General features: G+C 38.3%; 1 protein-coding gene across 1 annotated transcript in view; it reads left to right on the top strand.

Annotated features, from left to right (window-relative positions):
• Positions 1-22,613, top strand: part of ATP11C (ATPase phospholipid transporting 11C) — a 136,971-nt gene that overhangs the window by 51,040 nt on the left and 63,318 nt on the right. Inside the window, exons 9-12 of the mRNA XM_044682702.1 lie at positions 706-770; positions 1,164-1,245; positions 3,338-3,488; positions 7,288-7,485. Coding sequence (XP_044538637.1) covers positions 706-770; positions 1,164-1,245; positions 3,338-3,488; positions 7,288-7,485 — 496 coding nt within the window. The remainder of the gene's footprint in view (positions 1-705; positions 771-1,163; positions 1,246-3,337; positions 3,489-7,287; positions 7,486-22,613) is intronic.

Genomic DNA, 22,613 nt, shown 5'->3' with positions numbered 1-22,613 from the left:
CCTTGATTTTTATTAGCTGTGTGCCCTGGGCAGCACTCAAAGATGAGAAATGCCATTTTGTATTGGTGGAAGTAATTTCCACACTAGGTGTTCCCTGCACAGATGAAACCACAGATTTAAATCTCCCTGGCCTCCCAAAGGAAAAACTTAAAAAGCCTTACGTGAAAAGTGTGAGTCTTCCTCATGCCTTAAATCAGGCTCGTAATTGCCTCATCTTTCTAATTTGGATGACTAGAAGCAGCCATAGGATGTTCAAACTGTGGGGGAACTTGGGGACCTGATGTATATGTACCTCCTGGACCCTGCTGAGGCTTGTCTCATACTGTGTAGAGGGTCCAGAGTCTCTCCTAGTGTCTCTTTTTCTGTCTCGCCTCTATTTTTCTCTCCTTCTTTACCTGTCTCTGCCTTTCTGAGGTTTGGCCCCTCTCTAACTCTGTCTCTGCCCTTCCTATGTCTCCTTGTTCAAGTCTTTCATTCTGTTTTGCTTTCTGTGTGAGTGTCTGTCTATCCAGCCCTGCACATGCCTGCTGGAGATTGGGCTTTGGATTTGTATGGGGATGTGAGCCTACTTGTCTGCCACACACAGACAGATGGATGCTAAACCCCCACAATCAGAGGTGGGGATAGAGGGAGGGGGAAAAGTGCCCCAGAAATTTACTGATGATATTGGATTTTGTGGATAAACAGTATTAACTTTCTGTTTAGGTCTTTGGGACCTGAAAATCTATTGCTGAAAGGAGCTACTCTAAAAAATACCAAGAAGATTTATGGTGAACATTTTAAAGAATTTATTTATCAGAACTATATTTTATAATGCCTCTGAATAATAACTGAATTTTAAATAACCGTAGCAGATGATAATAAATGCTAATGGAAACCTATTTCTAGGTATTATATTTTTACAGTGTGACATGCTTAAAGAGAATGTAAATACAAAGAAAATGTTTTAGGGTTATTAATTGTACAAATTATACCTCTAATGACATCATTTCTTCAGCCTTTTGTAAGAAATCATGTGTTGAGAAATGTTTGGGATTCTAATTTTTGTTTTTGTTTTTGTAATTATTATCAGAATGGGTGGGGCTTAAAGGACTTATTGATCACATGGGGTGGAGAGTTGGTCAGTTGCAAACCCAGTTTAATTATACTTTATTGCTTTTTAGGAGTTGCTGTTTACACAGGAATGGAAACCAAAATGGCTTTGAATTACCAGGGGAAATCTCAGAAGCGTTCTGCTGTGGAAAAGTAAGAATGTGCCTGAAAATTGGGTTGCACCAATCAGTTCTGGACTTGGTTCTGATGAAATAAAACCTTGGGAAATTTTCCAAAAAGTTTAACCATTAGTTTACTTGGATTCTGTGGCAAATTTGAGCCTGTCGTGTAGGAGGGGATTAGCGGAGTGGGACAGACTATATAGCAGGTGGTGGAAGACTGACTGAATCCTCCACTCAGTAGATCAGAATATGGTGGCTGATCATGAGCTACTTGCTACTAGCCTGTGCCCTTTTTCCTCTTGAACCCTTGTCTTCTGTCCTAGAATCGATACTAAATATTGGTTCTAAGTCAGAGGAGTGGTAAGGGCTAGGCAGTTAAGGGGTTAAGTGACTTGCCTGGGGTCACACAGCTTGGAAGTTCCTAGCCTGTGCCATTTCTTCCCAACTAGCCCAGATATCTGAACTCAAAGTCACTTAACTTAGAGAAATGGGTTGTCCTGGTGTGAGAGTTGTAGGTCACCTCTTCATGTGCCTTAGCGTCCTAAGGCTTTCTGGGTTCTGAGTAGGTAAGGGATTGTGATTTGCTAGAGATTTATGATACCAGGGATACTTCTATCTTAAGGTTCTAAATAGGGCTAGTAGAGACTTACTCTAAGACAGTAATGTTGTACTAGTGAGTCCTTGCACATGTGGAAGGTGGTGCTCTTCTTTATAAACAACACTGGCATATCTTCCACTTGGCCACTCCAGCAATAGTAATGATGATGGTGATGATGATAGCAAGCATTTATATGATACTTTAAGGTTTTCAAAATGCTTCCCACAGGCTATTTTACTGGATCCTCATGACAACCCTGTTATTATCCCCATTTTACAGATAAAGAAACTGATACACAATTAGGTCAAGACTTGCTCAAGATCACACAGCTAAGAAGTATCTGAGACCGCTTTTGAATGCAGGACTTCCTGAGTTCAGGAAAAGTCCATCATTCTCCCTACTCCATCACCTCTATGCCTATAATTATAATGTTAATCCTTTATACACCTGTAAGTTTTTTTTAGTTCCAAAAATCTTTAAAAAAAAACACAAAAAACTTGCCTGATCTTCACAACAACCCTATGAAATGAGTAGAACCAGGATTATTATCCCAGTTTCACAGCAAAACAAACATAGGCTCAGATTATCAGAATACTTGAGCTCGGTTAACCAGCTCTTTGCCACAGGGTAATAGAATTCAGAAGGCCCTGTCAGGATCTGCACCTTTTCTTCAGTGTAGAAAGATGGAATTTAGTGCCTAGTTAGTGAGTCAAATCAACAAACGTTTATTAAAAGCTTACTGTGTAGCACCACGTTGCAAAAAGGATTACATTCTCAGGGGGAAGATAACATGCAAATAACTGTTTATGCACAAGATTTACAAAGTACAAATGACATAATCTCACAGGCAATATTGGTGGGGGAATAAGAATGATTAGAGAGGAAGGTAAACCCATGGGAAATGGTTAGCAAGAATAATCTGCTCAGGGACAGCTAGGTGGTTCAGTGGAAAGAGGGCCAAGCCTATGGATGGGAAGTCCTGGGTTCAAATCTGGCCTCAGACACTTCCTAGTTTTATGACCCTGGGCAAGTCATTTAACTCACATTACCTAGCCCTTATTACTCTTCTGCCTTGGAACTAATACTTAGCATTGATTCTAAGACAGAAGATAAGGTTTTAAACAAATAATCAGCTCTAATAGGGAGCTAGCTACCAGATGGCATGTTTCTTTCCTATTTTCAGGTGAACTGCTTTGTAGCCCACCTTGCCCTGCTTTCTTCATATCTCCTTTGCTCCTCTTGGTATCTCAGGGAACCTTCTTCCTCCATTCAATTTAGCCCAATGTGCTAAAAGTGCTAGTTCCAGCTCTGCTGTGGTCATTTGACTGATTTGTTCAAGATCAGACACTTGTATATGATTGAATTTGGCCCTAAACCCAGCACATCTGATTTTACATTCACTTTTTACCATTCTACACTATGTCCAAGATATATTTGCCTAGGCTTTAATTATCATGACTAGGAAGTCCTTAGCCATACCTAAATGACTAAGCTATTTTTTAATCAATCATTTCTTCTTTTTCAGATCTATCAATGGTTTCCTGATCGTGTACTTGTGCCTTCTCCTGTCCAAAGCTGCTATTTGTACCACACTGAAGTATGTGTGGCAGAGTGTCGCTCACAATGATGAACCTTGGTATAATGAAAAAACCAAGCATGATCGAGAAACTATCAAGGTAATTATTTAATGTTCTGAGTCTTGAAGGTCTAATTTGATGCTCAATAAAATTCAAGGAATCAGTGACTTGATTATGATTATTTTGGATTTTTCCAAGGCATATCCTCTTATGTACAATTTTAAACTTCCATTTTTTAAGTCAATAAATTCATCTGTACTTAGGCCCAACTCTTCAGCCAGGGTCTACTTGCCAGATTTTTTATAAGCCTTTATGATACCTTAGATTTCTAATATCCTGAAATCACAAAGTGCCTGAGTAGGAATGGTCCTCAGTGATCATTTTGTCCATTCCCAGTAAGTGATCATTCCTCTTCTTTTTAAAGAAAAGTAATTTATTTAATAGAATTTCTTCCCAGGTATCTTAGCTCCTCCCTCCCCTCCACAAACTATAGAAAACATCACTTGACAAAAAAGATATGTATATATAGATTGTGTCTTTCATGCTTCTATTTTTCATCTTATTCTCTAGAGGTGAATATTCACAAATATTAAATCTATTGCTGTAAATAATGTTCTCTTGGTTCTATTATCTCCTGTAGTTCTTGACAAGTTAAAAAATAACCTGCTTATCATTTTTTATGGTGCAGTAGTATTGCATCACAATCGTATACCACAATTTGTTTAGCCATTCCACAATTGATGGACATCCCCTTGATGTCCAGTTCTTTCCACCACATAGAAAATTGCTATGAATAATGTTGGAACATAAAGGCTTTTCTCCTGATCTTCTTTGGAAGGGTACACACATTTTTGTAACTCTCTGTGCATAGTTCTAAATTGCTCTCCAAAATGGTTGAACCAGTTAGAAGTTCTACCATCAATGTATTAGTGTCCCCATTTTTCCATATCCCCACCAATGTTTGCCATTTTGCCTTTTTATCATTTAGGCAATCTGATAGACATGAGATGATATCTCAAAATTATTTAGATTTGCATTTCCCTGATTAGTTGCAATTTAGAGCATTTTAAATATACCTACATATGGCTTTGATTTCTTCATCCCAAAACTATTCATATCTTTTGACCATTTATCAGTTGAGGAATGGCTCTTATTCTTTTAAATTTAACAGAATTCTATAAATTTTAGATATGAGGCTTCTATTCAAGAAACTGTATAATTTTTTTTCCAATTTTCTGCTTTCTGATGTTGGCTACATTAGTTTTATTTGTATAGAGACTTAAATTTAATGTAATCATAATTATCCATTTTATATCTCACAAATGTTCTTCATCTCTTGTTTACTCATAAATTCCTCTCCTCTCCATAAATCTGATAGGTAGTATGTTCCCAATTCTTTTAATTTGCTTATGATATTTTCTTTTATATCTAGTTCATGTATCCATTTTGATCTTATCTGAGTAAATCGTGTAAGATATTGGTCTATACCTAGTCTTTGCCAAACTACTTTCCATTTGTCCCATCAGTTTTGACCAAATAGTGAGTTCTTATCCCCAGAACTTGGGCCTATACTTTGGTCAAGTCATTCATTTTCTTAAAGCCTTCCAGTAATGGGGGGGACCCCCCCCACCTCAGAGGTTGCCCATTGCACTATGTGACAGCTGTCATCATTTGGTTGTTTTTTCCCGGTGTTAAGCCAAAATTGGCTTCTCAGTAAATTCTAGCCTTTCTCCCTACACTTTGGTTCTTTGTTTTGACATAGGGTCAAAGGATCATAGATTTTAAAGCGTGAAGGCACCTTGGGGCCTACTGAGTTCTATTTTATCATTTTTCAGATGGGGAAACTGAAACACAGGGTGGTTAAGTGACCTTGCTCAGAGTCAGAGTGCTAGTGATTGAGGTGGGATCTGAACTCCTAGGTCTTCTGGACTCTGAGATGAGCTCTCTATCTAGTTAGTATACCATGTTGGCCTTCTACCATACAATAAGAACATTCTATCTTTCTTAGGGGCTAAAGGGACTAGGATTTTAAAAGGGGAGAAAAAACTGTAGCCTCTTAAAAATCCTAAAAAGAAGCATTTTGGAAGAAACAAAGATAATCCATAAAAAACATTAAGGATGACTTTTACAGATGCTGAAATTCCAACTTTGATTCTTTACTTTCCATTAAGAAATATTCTGTGGCTTAGCAGATTGGCTAATATGACAGCAAAGGAAAGTAATAAATGTTGGAGGGGATGTGGCAAAATTGGAACACTAATGCATTGCTGGTGGAGTTGTGAAATGATCTGACCATTCTGGAAGGCAATTTGGAATTATGCTTTAAATGACTGCCTGCCCTTTGATCTAGCCATACCACTGCTGTGGTTGTACCCCAAAGAGATAAGAAAAAAGACTTGTACAAAAATATTTATAGCCACACTCTTTGTGGAGACAAAAAAATTGGAAAACAGTGGGGGGAGTGTCCATCGATTGGGGAATGGCTGAACAAATTGTGGTATCTGTTGGTGATGGAATACTGTTGTGCTGAAAGGAATAATGAACTGGAGGAATTCCATGTGAACTGGAACGACCTTCAGAAATTGATTCAGAGTGAAAGAATCAGAATCAGGAGAACATTGTACACAGAGACTCATATACTGTGGCACAATCGAAAGTAATAGACTTTTCTACTAGCAGCAATGCAGTGATTCAGGACAATTCTGAGGGACTTATGGGAACGAACACTACCCACATGCAGAGAAAGAACTGTGGGAGTAGAAACACAGGAGAAACATTTCCTTGATCACATGGGTTGATGGGGATGATTGGGGATGTAGACTCTAAATGATCACTCTATTACAAATATTAATAATATGGAAATAGGTCTTTATCAATGATACTTGTAAAACCCAGTTGTGCATTGGCTACGAGAGAGGGGAGGGAAACCATGGAAAAATATTCAAAATTAATTAATTAAATTTAAAAAGAAATTTAAAAAAAGAAATTATGTGGGAAGAATTTTTTTCCCCCATATCAAGCAAAATTTGCTCACCAATGGAAGTGAGAGCAGGAAAAACTTCCTAACTATTGGAACCGTCCCTAGGTGCAATGGACTGCCTTGATAGCTAGTGATTTCTTTCCTATCCCCCAGTGTCATCCAGCAGAGGTGGGATGGCTATTCATTGGGAATCTTAAAGAGATTCCTGTCCAACTGTGAATTATACTAGCTGGCTGTTTCCAGCTCAGAGATAGTAGAATTCTGTGCAATAAAGACTAGGCCTTCTAAGACTACACCTTTCCTCACACCTTTACAGAGGTCGGGAGCTAGTAGGGGAATGGCTCCATAGGTAGAACACTGCAAATAACATTAGACCTTTTTCCCACATGTTGGCTTGTTTTTCCATATTTTAAAAATTTGTTTAAAAAAAGGATTGCTGGGAGAGGAGTGGGAGTAGGATACAGGGACTTTGAATGTAAGGCACTTTGAATACCTTAAAGTGCTTTACATAATTACCATAAATTATAAGTAAATTGATATTTGTTAATTATGGATAATCACAATTACTCTTTCCAGGTGCTGTCAAAACAAGACAATCAGTAATACAAATCTATTATAAAAATAAAGACCAGACTTTTCATACTCTCTTCTGTTCTTTTTTTTTTTTTTTTTACCCTTGTACTTCGGTGTATTGTCTCATAGGTGGAAGATTGGTAAGGGTAGGCAATGGGGGTCAAGTGACTTTTCCAGGGTCACACAGCTGGGAAGTGGCTGAGGCCGGGTTTGAACCTAGGACTTCCCGTCTCTAGGCCTGACTCTCACTCCACTGAGCTATCCAGCTGCCCCTCTCTTCTGTTCTTAATGTCTCTTCAGAAGAAGCCTGCCTCAGGTCACCATGTCTTATTTCTTTTCTTCCAGGTTCTGAAAGTATTTACAGACTTCTTGTCATTTATGGTCTTGTTCAACTTCATCATCCCAGTTTCCATGTATGTTACGGTGGAAATGCAGAAATTCCTGGGCTCCTTTTTCATTGCTTGGGATAAAGACTTTTATGATGAAGAAATAAAAGAAGGTGCCCTGGTCAATACATCGGACCTCAATGAAGAGCTTGGCCAGGTTAGAAGAATTTTTCCAAGATCTCCCTAACAAAACTAATTGTTTCTAATGAATTGATAATATTTTTCATAATATTGAGCGTGATATCTGATGACTTCTTTTTGTGTCAGTCCATTTGCATCCTCCAATGTGTAATCTCTCTCTTATATCTAGAATGTTCTTTGTTTTCTTTTTTTCTTTTTTTTTAAACCCTTGTACTTCGGTGTATTGTCTCATAGGTGGAAGATTGGTAAGGGTGGGCAATGGGGGTCAAGTGACTTGCCCAGGGTCACACAGCTGGGAAGTGGCTGAGGCTGGGTTTGAACCTAGGACCTCCTGTCTCTAGGCCTGACTCTCACTCCACTGAGCTACCCAGCTGCCTCCTAGAATGTTCTTTTGTCTCACTTGGTCCTCTCAGGATCTCTAGTGGCCAGGTGTACACATGGCCTCTCTACCTGCCTTCCACTCCCAGTTGTTGGGATCTTCCCTTTAAATTAGTTTTATGTATATTTCATCTGTGTAGATGATACTTTCTCCAGTAGAATATGGGGTCCTTAATGACAGAGATCTTGATTTTTATCTTTATGCAGTGTTGGGCACAGAGTATGTACCTAATCAAATTCAAATCTCATTTGTTAATCAGGCATAATAGAGAAATTGAGTCTTGGGGAGGACATACCTCATTTAAAGAATTTCAGTTTTACTGATGCCTTTTATTTTGGATGTCATTGACATTTTCTGATATCTCCTCCTCCCATGGGTCCTTGTCCTGTCACAGAGAAAAACAGTTGAGTCAAAGCAGCCAAGGCAGTGTCCTCTGTTCCCTTAGAGGAGAAGGGGAGGGGGAGTTATGAAGAAACAAGTCTTCTGAGAATAGCACTGTTGTCCTGGACAGGGGGAGGAGAGCCCTGCTGCTATGCTAGCCTTTTAAAAAAATTTAGGCTCCTTGATTTCCCAGTTATATTTGAACATTCTCATAGCACTCTTTAAGGCTCACCTGGTGGTAGATTATGGGTTTATTGCTTCAGTGCCTGCGTCTGTAATTGTCCTCATCAACAACAAACATTTATTGAATTGCTGAAATAAAGGGAGAGGTAATGTTCTTCTCCTGAGATGTGTTCCCTGGAGAAATGATGCAAGGAGGGCTTTGTATGCTTTCCACGAACCTGATTGACCAGAGTTAGGCCTGGTGACATTTTCCAGATCTCTTTCTGATCAGATGCATCATAGATATAGTTGCTTGCTTTACAGGAGGCATTTCAATGAAGGCAGCATTTGATGGAATTGTGCTCTTGTTTCTTCAAATCCTAATGTAATCCAGGACCTGACCTCCTCTCTCCTTGGGGAAAAAGAAATACATGTTTTATTGATGTATTTTTTCACATTGCTGTCACTTTCTGATGACTCTCCCCCTCCCTCTGTCCCCCATCACTTCTGTCCTCCTAATGGAAGCTGCCCTTGTAAGAAAGAATTACAGTCAAACAAAACAAATCAACCCATTGGCCTTGTTGACGCATGTCTCATTTCAGACCTGTAGTCCACCACCTTTCTTTTGAGAAGAGGGAACAATAACAGTACCTACCTAACAGAGTTGTCATGAAAATCACATGAGCTAACCTGTTGAGCACTTTGCAAACCTCAAAGGGCTATCTAAATGTGGTGATGACGATGATCCCAGAACCCTTACTTTGAAAGCCAATCCCTCTACACTTTGGCAGAGTTTGTACTCTCCAGATGAGACAGAGGTCTCTTGACTAGATTAAGGGGACTGATTCCCCTCAGGAAGCTGCTTTAAATTGTTCTGACCTTCTCAGGTTTGGAAGGTTCTGTGCTGTGGGCTGAGTGGCTCTGTACCATTTAGACTGCTTCTAAAGCTTCCTCTTTAGCAGCCCACCACCATTTATCATCTGAGACAACTCAGGCAGGATTCTATCTTGTTCACAAAGATTACCCACCTTTCTATGTAAAGATCTCAACATAGCCCAAGGTTGTTGCGGTACGGTTTTGGATAGTTATTATGTCAGGAACATAGGCTAAGCTGTCTCAGGAAGGCCTTGCCATCACAGACACTGCTGGCAGACTGATATTTCCTTCCATTGTTCCCCAGTCACCAGAGTGCATAGCCATAACACACATGTTGATGGAGAGAGAAAATTCAACTCCCCTGGGTACTTTTCTACCTGCTAGCATACCAGGAGAAACTCAGAGAAATGTCATCACTAAGGAAGGATCCAAGACAGTGCACTTGTATCCTACCCAAACCCCAGAGGCTGACCAGAGTCTGAATCTCTAGCCATTAACAAGAGAACCTACCATGAGGCACCACATTCGAACTGCCACCCCTTCTTGACTTTCCCTATTACCTGTAGAATCACACTCATCCGCTGCACTTAGCATCCTGCTCATCCCCATTATGCCTTTTCTGTCTTCACTGCTTTTCCCAGCAATGGTGATGGTTAAGATTGATGTTGCCATTTCCTACACTAACATTGGCATGATGTAGACACCAACTAGCCCAAAGTAATCCTTGAAATGCAGTCTTGTACTAAATGGTAGGCTGTGTCTATGCATTACAAAATAAATCATCTAGATGATTTCATGATTGTAGAGCCAAAGCGAAAAAGGGAAGACAAAGGTATCCATGGGAGACTTGAATTATTAGGTGTGGTTGTTGAGTGAAGTTTATCAGGTCTTTACCAGAGACATGCCTCAGTACTGTGTAGACACAGCTTGTTGCCATTAAATGAATTATTTTATTCTTCTAGGGCAGTGCTGGGCAAACTTTTTAAAGAGGGGCCAAAGGAAAGGAAATGCTCATCTGTCAGTCTGTTTCTAAGGCAACTCTTTCAAAGTTTCTTTGTATCGTATCCTACTCGTTGTATTCGTCAGATTAGGAATAATGTCACATGGCCAGATAGAACATTTCAGGGGGCCGCATCTGGCCTGCTGGCCGTAGTTTGCCCATCACTGGTCTAGACCCATGTTGGTGAAACTAGGGAACAGGTACCAGGGTGACATGGGGAGGGCTGCTCTGTTCCCTCTCTCCACAGTGCCCGAGGACACTTTTTGCATGCCCTGCCCCTCCATCCAGCTGCCCAATGTGAGCATTTCCTCCCTCTACTGTCTGGAGTAATACTGTGGGTTAGGGGGTGTGGAGCTCATGGGCAGCTTGCAGTTGCCCTCTGGGTACTCAAACTTGAAAATATTCACCAATGCTGTTCAAGACCATTTCTCCCACTTTGTCTTTCCTTTTCCAACATAGCTAGCCTTGACCCAATGTCCAGTTGCAACATCAGGAAGAGGCTACAGTATATTTCAGTCTTACATAGATCTGAACATGGAGGAAGACGAGTTTGAACATAACCTTAGATATTTATTGGCTGTGTGTCCACAGCCAGATTGCTTAACCATGGCTTGTCTCAGTTTTCTCTTCGGTAAAATGCCATAACATTTCTTGTTTTTCTTCTTTTTTAGTAGTAACTAGAGTCCCCACCATTGCCAACCTGGAATTTCCTGACCTTGGGTAACCATCGGCGTCTACTTCTTCTGTTTCTTCTCATGGACATACTGAGTATATTACTAGAGAAACTCAGCTAGGCTCCACAATTCTACCCTGGACTTCTTGATTCTTAATAACGTTTTCTGCTCTGACAGTTCCAAATGTTTTTTCTCTCCTTAAGGATTCAGCTAGATTCCCACCTCCCACACTCTTGTCAGCAGGTGATGTGGCCTTGTCTCCACTTGGACCTCTCTCAGCCCTTTTCCTTCTCAAAATTTCTCATTGTTAGTAAGAGAGTCTTGGGGACTTTGAAGTTGGCCAAGCATGCTCTCTTTTGAATAAGTGCCACAGGGACTATCCCTATTTTACAGAGGAAGAAATTGAGGCCCCAAAAGGTTAAATGAATTTTTTGTGGTCACACAGCCAACAAATATCAGTCAAGTTTTGATTTGTGTTCTCTCTGGCCTCCCAAGGCAGTGCCTTTTCTTTTACACAATGCTTCTCATAGGATCATAGAGCTAGAGCTCAAAGGAGCCTTAGAGGCTAGTGAATGCTAATTCTTCATTTTACAAATGAGGCAACTAGCAGCATACAGCGGATGAGTGTCTTTCCTGGGTTCATTCACATTTAATAAGTGTCGGATGTGGGATATGAAGTTAGGTCTTCCTGGATTGAAGTCCAGCATTGTATCCACATAGTTGCCCTGAACTCATATCTTTCCCTCCTACTGCTGGGGGAAGAAGTGTTTCTCTTGATTATTGCTCTTTGATCTCTCCCTGTGCATTTATTTGATCACATCCCACTCTTTCCAAAATGAGCAAGCAACCAACCCCAATTTGTCATGCATCTTGAATCTCTCCCTCACAGGAAGCTTAATCCGATTTTTCCTACAAACATGCTTGGGTCACCCAGATCTGAGAAAAGCCCTCTCTAGAGCCTTCTCTCTCATCCAGCCATCATCTCATCTTTTTCATGCCCTTTGAGGCCACCACTTTAGCACTAATTCTTTTTTCAGTCTCTTGGCATCCACTTTATTTTCCCATCACTAGGGATTCCTCTCTTCCAGGCTCATCATTGACCTCCATGGCCAATCTTGGGTCTTTTGTTCAGTCTTCATCTTCCTTGACCTTTAGGTGGCATTTAATATTGTTCATTGCCTCCCCCTCTGAATACTTGTCTGCCCAGCTTCAGAGAGAATACAGTGTCTTGGATATCAGAAACATAGTGCTGGAGTTGAAACCAAGTTCTATTTCTCCTACTTTTCAGGCTGTTTCTACTTGGGGGTTATCTCTTGTTCAGTGATAACCTTCTCTCCCTTTCTCACAACACCTTCCCAACTGGGCTTTGCTGTTAGCTTTGATTTTTCTCTCTCTCTCCTTTCATTTCTCTTGTCTTGTCTTCTCTCTCTTTTTTTCTTCTCTTTTTCTTCTCTCTTCTTCTCTCTCTGCCCTTTCTCTCCCTCATCATTTACTACATCTGTTGATTCTCCTTTCCCAGTCTCATGTCTTTCTTTTCTGATGGTACTATTGAACATCTACAGTAGGCCCTTCACTGCTGATAAGACACAAAGAAGGAAATAATCCCTACTCTTTAGGAGCTGACTCTCATATGAAGATAAATGCCAGTTAAGGGTAGCTTGCTCATTTCTGATTTGAATCTTAGGTGGTATAATAAAAGAAACAAGCATTTGCTTTGGAGTTAGAGGACTTGGTTTTGAATTAGAGTTCTGCCACTTGATTATCAGTATCATCTTAGACAAGTCATTTGCTGTCTTTGGGCCTCAGTTTCCTCTCAAGGTCTCTTAGCTTTAAATTTAAGGAGGCTACCAAGTCTGAATGGCAAAGATAAGACAACTTCATGGTGACTTGCAGAGAAAAATGAAGGTCAGGGATTTTGAATCCCTAAGGACCAAATTGTTTCATTTTTCCAGAGACAGATGGGGAAAGAGAGAGACAGAGACAGACAGAGGGACAGAGAGAAGAATAGACAGAGAAACAGAGGAAGGAATAGACAGAGAAAAAGAGGAAGGAGGAGAGACACATTTTGGGGGATTCAGGCAGAAGGGGAGGGGAGAAATTAAACTAGAACCAGATAGTGCCATCAAAATGAATTGGAAGAGAGGATTCAAACTTGGCTGCCTCAGATGAAAGAAGGTGGGAGTGGGGTGGGGGTGGCAGGGGTGGGGCTGGCATGTTGTCTTGGTGCCAGCACTGCAGCAGGGGAAAGCTTGGAAAAAGAAATTAGAAAACAGCTTCTGCCAGGGGTTCATCACTTTCTCCCTTAAATAATGAAAACCTTAATCTTGTGTGTATGTGTGTTCTTGTCAGCCACTAATGTTAACTATTTAAGTACAAATTGCCCCAATCGGAGGATCAAATTGTAGGGTTCTTTAAGCTAGATGCTATAAATAGTAGATGAGAGGAAAACTGGAGATGAGATGGGTATTGTATAAATGTGGTGGAGGGGAAGTTTCAGCTAAGAAAATGCCCTCGATTATGCTTTGACAAGCACCCCTTCTCACTTGTGCCCTTGGGCCCACCATCTAGTTTTGCATCTTCTTTTTTTAAAGAAAAAGTTTCATTTGAAAATCTTGGCTCTGAGGCTTGTGTGAAAATAGATACCCTGGGTATAGAAACAACTTATAAGTATCATGATTGTCTGCCAGATAAATGGGTTCAAGTGGCTGCAAGAGCTTGACCTTTTTTATTGTATGGTGGAAGCATGAATGCTGTACAGTGCTGTATCTAAGATCATCCCTGTTTGGGAGATTCTGCAATTGAAGAGAAAAATCTCATGGAATCTGACACATTGTGGGATAGCAGAAAGGGTGCTGGATTTGGAACTAGAGGCCCTGCATTCAAATCCTACCCTGCTTTTATTTGCTGTGTGATCCTGGGCAAATCATTTAACCTTTCTGAGCCTCAGTTTCTCTTCTATGTAAGGGGAGAAGGTTAGAGTAATTGAACTCAAAGGTTCCTTTCAACTCTAGAGCTGTGGTCATAATTTGTTCACATTAAATTTCTTTTTTCCTAAACAATCAACTGACTTTGGGGTGGCAGAAAAGATCTGGGCTTTGGAATCAGATTGTGGGTCAGTCACTTTTATAGGATCACAAACCTATAGATCCACTTGGCCCACCTCCCCTTTTTCTAGAAATGAGAAATTTGGACCTAAAGAGGTTTGGTAAATGCTCCAAGGACCCCTAAGTGGGATGTGGCAGAACCAGGGATCAGACTCGGCTTCTCTTGTCTCCAAATCTCTATTGCTTTTCCCACTGCTCCTTTTTTGAGTTCCACCCGCTTCATTTCCAATAATAATAATGACAATGATGATGATGAGTGACAGTATGCCTCATGGGATCAAGAAGCAGCCTTGGAGGAAGGAAGACCTATATTCAAGCCCTGACTTTGTCATATGCTACCTGGAGGACTGAGCAAATCACATCCCTCTCAGGTCCTGAGGCAGCTTCCTCTGACTTAGTTACGAATGAGCTGCTGAGATTTATGAGAGGAGAATATTGCTTACACACACACACACACACACACACACACACACACACACACACACACACGAAATTCACCTTCCAAAAATCATTTAATTAATTAATTTAGAATATTTTTCCATGGTTACATGATTCATGTTCCTTCCCTCCTGTAGCTAACGAGCAATTCCACTGAGTTTTACCATGTATCATGATGATGAAATTCTAGGTTTCGACCAAAACAAAAAGAAACATGAGACATTTCTAGAGCACCTTAAGGGTTACAAATTGTATTACACACATCATTCATATGAGACTCACAATAGTTTTGGGAGTCATTCTCCAGCTCTTCATCCATTCATTCTTCTATCTATCTTAACTATCTATCTATCACCTGTCTCTCCAGAACTATATATTTCCATCTATCCATTCATTCATTTCCTTTCTCCAGAGGAGAATGAGATTGAGTAAGGTTAGGTGACCCATCTCATCTGAGTCTCACAACTACTCTGGGAGATAAATGCTACTGTTATTTATTGAACGTCTCTGTCTCTGTCTCTCTATCCCAAAATATTTATCACCCATATATCAGCATTATCTATCAATCTACTGATGTCCATTCATTCCGGTTTTTCAGAAGAAACTGAGTTGAGCATGGTTAAATGACTCAATTGCTGGTGGTCACATGGCTAGTATGTGAAGCAAAATTTGTGCTGAGATCTTCCGGAATCTAAGTCCAGTGCTCTAACCATTATACTCCACAGCCTCAAGTGGGAAATCTCCCAGTGTTGTTGTTGTCAGGAAAGTGCTTTATAAACGGAAACTCTGAAGTTTCTGGATTTTAACAATCCATTCCGATTCCCCACTTTAATTTGAACAGAAGAGCTTTGTAAGCATATAATATTTTATGTATAACTTGCGTAAGTAGGTGAGTAGGTTGTTTTTGTTATGTTTTGGGAAAGCTAGATTTTCCTGTAGAAATTGTCTAAGAAAAAGTAAAAGAAAGTGCCTGTGCCTTTTAATAAGCAGTTCTTGATTTGGAAAAATCACTCTTATTTTTTTTCTTTGAAATGATTCCATCTTTGACATCTTATCATTTTGAATTCCAGTGGTAAACATTGCCCCATATTGGGGAGAATATTATCTTCCCTAGGTGAAGTTTAATTATTATTGTTGTTGTTACATTGTCATCTTGTTTTTATCTTTTTTGATAGAATTAAGAGAGAAATTGTTTGAGAAAGTCTTGCTTTCATTATTTTATATAGACTGGTGGATTAAATGTCTGCTTTTTGTAGTTGAATCAGAATATGCTGTTACAAACTTACTTTTTATGAATTCACTGAAGGCATTCTTGGGACAGCTCCAATAGCACAGAGGATAACAAGGATGATACTTACCTAATCTTTCCCTCACTTGGCTTAAAAAAAAACCTTACACCCTCCCACCCCCATCTTAGAATCAATCCTGTGTATTGGTTCTGAAGTAGAAGAGCAGTAAGGGCTTGGCAATGGGGGTTAAGTGACTTGCTCAGGGTCACACATCTAAAAAGTGTTTGAGGCCAGATTTGACCCCAGGACCTCCTGTCCACATGGCTTCAACTTCAGCTACATCTCTATATTATGAAAGCATTTCTGTCTATGTAGCTTAGAGGTTATGTATCACATACAAATAATAAGTGTCTGAGGCTAGATTTGAATTCAGGTCTTCCTGATTATAGGCCCAGTGTTCTATCCAGTGTACTACCTGTCTGCCTGGAGAACTAGGTCCATAAACAAACTGTCAAGAAATTGGAGCATTATCACAGACCAAATTGTTGTCCCCAGTTATCTAAACATAATATTAGTCCACAAAAACTTTAATGATTTTTAAATAGATATCACTATTGCCAGAAACAAAAAGAATCAAAATAGAAAAATCTGTAAAATACAACATAATAGATTTGGAAAATATGCTAACAAATCCTACCCATTCATGGCCTATCATCATCAGTTTTGGAAGCATTAACACTTCATTGCCAAGAAGAGAAAAGAGATTGATAGACATTCTCAGAGCACCTGATAAAACATGTCTTAAACCTTCAGAAATTCTTTTGGAACAAGCAGACAGTCACTTCACTGACCAATAGAAAATGTTCCCCCATGGGGACAGAATGAGGTCCAAGTCATTCATGTCATCTGATGTTTGCTGGAATTGTATAGAAAATTACCTTCAGAGGATAAGCTAGCATCATTATATTCTTATTTAATTATTAAAAACTGATTTTAACCGCTGCTGTAGTGTCCTCAGTATGTTACATAAAGAAGAAAGAGAGCAAGATGGCACCATTTTCCATATTGTTTTTATCTGAAGTCCATTGAACAAAATGATAATAATAACAATGACCATCACTTGTGTATCTCTCTTTGGGGTTCACAGAGCAGTTCTCATTCATTCTTTCATTTAATCCTCATAATAGTTCTGTGATATTGGGACTGTTATTCCCATTGTATAGTTGGCAAAACTGAGTCTGGGAAAGATTAAACTCCTTGCTTAAATTTTTAAATTTAGTTCTGTCTCTGTCTCTATCTCTCTATCCCTCTCCCTTTCACTCTCCCCCCCCCATCTCTCTACTTCTCTCCCCCTTGCCCCAGGGAGGATTTGAAGCTAGGTCTTGTTAAATCCAAGTCCATCATTCTCTCATTTGCCAGGCTGCCTTAAATTAAGAGGATATGGTTTCTGAGGTCTTTTCCACTTAAGAATAATTAACCTTTCCTCTAGCCCTTTAAGGTTAGCGAAACGCTTTAACATAATTTTCTTTATTTTTTTTAAATTATTTATTTTAAAGTATTTTTCCATGGTTACATGATTCGTGTTCTCTCCCTCTCTTCTTTCCTCCCCCATCCCAGAGCTGACAAGCAATTCCACTGGGCAATGCATATATTATCACTCAAAACCTAATTCTATATTATTCATTTTTGTAATAGAGTCATCCTTTAAAACCAAAACCCCAAATCTTATATCCATATAAACAAGTGATAAATCATGTTTTCCTCTGGATTTCTACTCCCACAATTATTTCTCTGGATATGGATAGCATTCTTTCTTATAAGTCCCTCCAGACTGTCCTGGATCATTGCATTGGTATTAGGAGCAAAGTCTGTTACATTTTATTGTCTCATGATGTTTCAGTTTCTGTATACAATGTTCTCCTGGTTCTGCTCATTTCACTCTGCATCAGTTCATGGAGGTTTTCCCAGTTTTTATAGAAATCAAGCAGTTCATTATTCCTTGCAGCACAGTAGTATTCCATCACCATCATATACCACAATCTGTTCAGCCATTCCCCAATCAAGAGACACCTCCACATTTTCCAATTTTTTGCCACCACGAAGAGCGGAGCTATAAATATTTTTGTAAAGACATTTTTTTGTCTCTTCGGGGTACAAATCTAGTAGTGGTATTGCTGGATCAGAAAGCATGTAATCTTTTAAAGCCCTTTGAGGCATAATTCCAAATTACCTTCCAGAGTCATTGGATCAATTCACAACTCCACCAGCAATGCATTAATGTCCCAATTTTGCAACATTCCCTCCAGCATTTATTATTTTCCTTTACTGTCATATTGGTCAATCTGCTAGGTGTGAGGTGGTACCTCTGTGTTGTTTTGATTTGCATTTCTCTAATTAGGAGGGATTTAGAACACTTTTTCATGTGATTATTGATCATTTTGATTTCTTTATCTTAAAACTGCCTATTCATATCCCTTAATCATTTGTCAATTAGAGAATGGCTTTATTTCTTGTACATTTGACATAGTTCCTTATATATTTGAGAAATTAGACCTTTGTCAGAGATTTTTGTTTTAAAATTTTTTATCAGTTTCTTGCTTCCCTTCTAATTTTGGTTGCATTGGTTTTGCTTGTACAAAACCTTTTTAATTTAATATAATCAAAATTATTCATTTTACCTCTTGTAATATTCTCTCTCTCTTGCTTTATCTTAAATTCTTTCCTTTCCCATAGATCTGACAGGTATAATATTTCATATTCACCTAATTTACTTATAATTTCCCTCTTTATATTTAAGTCATTTACCCATTTTGAACTGATATTGGTATAGGATGTGAGATATTGATCTGAACCTAATTTTTCCCATACTCTTTTCTAATTTCCCCAGCAGTTTTTGTCAAATAGTGGGTTCTTGTCCCAAAAGCTGGGATCTTTGGTTTTACTGAACACTATCTTGCTGAGGTCATTTACCCCAAGTCTATTCCATTGATCGACGCTTCTATCTCTTAGCCAGTACCATATTGTTTTGACAATCCCTTCTTTATAGTACAATTTAAGATCTGGTACTTCTAGGCCTTCATCCTTCACATTTTTTTTTCATTAGTTACCTTGATATTCTTGATCTTTTGTTCTTCCAGATGAACTTTGTTATAATTTTTTCTTTTCTTTTAATAATTTTTTCTAATTTTATAAAAAAATTTTTTGGTTGTTTGATAGGTATGGCACTGAATAAGTAAATTAAATTAGGTAAGATTGTTATTTTTATTATATTAGCTTGTCCTACCCATGAGTAATTAATGTTTTTCCCACTGTTTAGATCTAGTTTTAATTGTGTGAAAAGGGTTTTGCAGTTGTGTTCTTATAATTCCTGAGTTTGTCTTGGCAAATAGATTCCCAAATAGTTTGTATTATCTGGAGGAGTGATGGGAAAACTATGGCCGGCAGGCCAGATGTGGCCACCTGAAATGTTTTATCTGGCTGCGCAACATTATTCCTAATCTGACGAACACAATGAGTAGGATACAATACAATGAAACTTCGAAAGAGTTGCCTTAGAAACAGACTGACAGATGAACATTTCCTTTCCTTTGGCCCCCTCTTTAAAAAGTTTGCCCATCACTGGTCTAGAGTGATTTTGAGTGGAGTTACTCTTTCTAAGTCTTGCTGCTGATTTTTGTTGGAAATGTATAGAAATGCTAATGATTTATGTGGGTTTATTTTGTACCTTGCAACTTTTCCTCACTGTCTACTTTAATCCTTTCAGTTTTTCTTCTCTAATTGTTACCTATAACATTTTTAGTACAATATTAAATAATAGTGGTGTAATGGGCATCCTTGCTTAACCCCCGATCTTATTGAGAAGGCTTCTAACTTATCCCCATTTCAGATGATGCTTGCTAATGGTTTTAAATAAATAGTGCTTATTATTTTGAGGAAAGGCCCCTTTATTCTTATACTTTTAGTGTTTTCAATAGGAATGGGTGTTTTATTTTGTCAAAGGCTTTTTCTGCATCTATTAAGATAATCATGTGTTTACTGTTTGGTCATTGATATGGTCAACTATGTGGATGGTTTTCCTTATATTAAACCAACCTTGCATTCTTGGTATAAATCCATCCTGGTCATAGTGAATAATCCTTCTGATAACTTGCTATAGTCTCTTTGCTAGTATTTTATTTAAGATTTTTGCATCTATGTTCATTAAGGAGATTCTATAGTTTTCTTTCTCTGTTTTTGGTCTTCCTGGCTTGGGAATCAGTACCATATTTGTGTCATAAAAAGAATTTGGTAAGACTCTTTCTTTGCTTATTTTGTCAAATAGTTTGTATAGTATTGGGATTAGTTGTTCTTTAAATCTTTGATTGAATTCACTTGTGAATCCATCTGGTCCTGGGGATTTTTTCTTAAGGAATTCCTGGATGTTCAATTTATTTGTCTGAGTTGGGATTATTTAAGTATTCTATTTCCTCTTTTGTTAATCTAGGCAAATTATATTTTTGCATCCATTTTACCTAGATTGTCATATTTATTGTCATATAATTGGGCAAGATAGCCTTAATTTCCTCTTCCTTAGAGGTGAGAGTGCATTTTTCATTTTTGATACTGTTATATGATTTTCTTCTTTTTAAAATTTGATTAATCATCAATACTTTATCTATTTTATTTGTTTCCTCAAAAAACCAGCTCCTAGTCTTATTTATTAGTTCACTAGTTCTTATACTTTCAACTTCAGTAATTTCTCCTTTGATTTTTAGGATTTCCAATTTATTTTTAATCTGGGCTTTAAAATGTTTTCATTTATTTATTTAATTGAATTGGAATATTTTTCCATGGTTACATGATTTATGTTCTTTCCCTCCTCTCCTCCCTCCCCACTCTCATAGCCAATGAGTAATTCCACTGAGTTTTATATGTATCATTGATCAAGACCCATTTCCATATTATTAATATTTGCAATACAGTGATTGTTTAGAGTCTACATCTTTATCTGGAATTTAAATTTTTTTCTAGTTTTTATTTAAGTTATGTCCAAATCATTGATTTCTTCCCCCTCAATTTTGTTAATATAGACACTCAGGGATATAATTTTTCCCCTGAGTACTGCTTTGGCTATATTCCATAGATTTTGATATGTTGTCTCTTCATTGTCATTCTCTTCAATGAAATCAGTAACAATTTCTTTGATTTGTTCTTTGACCCACCAGTTTTGAAGAATTAGATTATTTTAGTTTTCAATTGATTTTAAATTTGCCTCTCCATGAACCCTTAATAATTATAATTTTTATTGCATTATGATCTGAAAATGTTGCTTGCTTTTATTATTTCTACTTTTCTGCATTTGTTTGTGAACTTTTTATGCCCTAGTACATGGTCAATCTTTGTATTTGTACCATGTGCTGCTGAAAAGAAGGCATATTCCTTTTTATCCCTATTGCATTTTCTCCAGATATCTATTTACTCTAATTTTTCTAACATTTCATTCCTTTCCCTTAGTTCTTTCCTATTCATTTTTTGGTTTGATTGCCTAGTTCTGATAGGGGAAGATTGAAGTCCCCCATTAGTATGATTTTACTATCTATTTCCTCCTTAAGTTCCTTTCGTTTCTCCTTTAAATATCTGGATGCTTTGCCATTTAGTGTATATATATCGAGTACTAAATTTCTTCATTCTACATTCTTCATATTCATACTGCCTTTTATCAAGATGTAATTACCTTCCTCATCTCTTTTAAGAAAATCTATTTTTACTTTAGCTTTGTCTGAAATCATGATTGCTACTCCTGCCTTCTTTATCTCAGTTGCAGCCCAATTTGTTCCAGCCTCTTACCTGTGTATGTCTATCTGTGTCAAGTGTGTTTCTTATAAACAACATATGGTTGGATTCTTATTTTTAGTCCATTCTATTTTATGGGTGAATTGATCCCATTTATATTCACAGTTATCATTACCACCTTGTATTCCCCTCCATTTTGGATTCCTCCTTTAGTTCTGACCTTTGTCCTTTCATTCTTTTCCCCTCTCCAGTGTTTTGGTTTTAGTCATTCTCCCCCCTTTCACCTCTCTTATACTACTCCCCTTCCCACCACCCCATTTCTTATTCCTCTTTTACTATAGAGCCTTCTGATTGCAGTCCCCCCACTTCTCCCTCTCTCCTTTCCCCACTCCTCATTTCTTATTCCCCTTCAACTTCTATACCTCAATGAATCTGGCTGTTCTTCCCCCCTTTGAGCTAATTCCAATGATAGTAAGGTTTAAGTATTACCTGTCATGAACTTCTTCCTCCCTTCCATTGTATTGGTCTTCTCCCCCCTCCCTCCCTGGGCTTCATTATGTGATATATTTTACTCCATTTTACTTATGTTTTCCCATTTCTCTTAGTATTATCCTCTTTTAACCCCCAGTTTTACATTTTTTGACATTGTCCTAAATAGTTTGCTACCACCCCCTCTATATATTCTTCTTCAAAGTACTATGACATTTTTTCTCTTTCTTATTTACCTTTTCATGCTTCTCTTGGATTTTATATTTGGGCCTGAAATTTTTTGCTTAAATCTGGTCTTTTCTTCAGGAATGCTTGGAAATTTTCTATTTTATTAAATGGCCATACTTTCCCCTGAAAGAATATAGTTGGTTTTGCTGAGTAGTTGATTCTTGGTTGTAAACCCATTTCCCTTGCCTTCCAGAATACCATATTCTAGGCCTTTGGGTCCTTCAATGTGGAGGCTGCTAGATCCTGTGTGATCCTGACTGGGGCTCCATGATATCTGAATTGTTTCTTTATAGCTGCTTGTAGTATTTTCTCCTTGTCCTGGGAGCTCTTGAACTTGTTCCTGGGAATTGTCATTTGGGGATTTATGCAGGAGGTGATCAGTAGATTTTTTTCAACCTCTTTCCTAACCTCT

The sequence above is a fragment of the Gracilinanus agilis genome, chromosome X (assembly GCF_016433145.1).
Source record: "Gracilinanus agilis isolate LMUSP501 chromosome X, AgileGrace, whole genome shotgun sequence".
In the NCBI taxonomy this organism is placed as follows: Eukaryota; Metazoa; Chordata; class Mammalia; order Didelphimorphia; family Didelphidae; genus Gracilinanus; species Gracilinanus agilis.
This window is presented reverse-complemented; position numbering and strand designations above follow the sequence as displayed.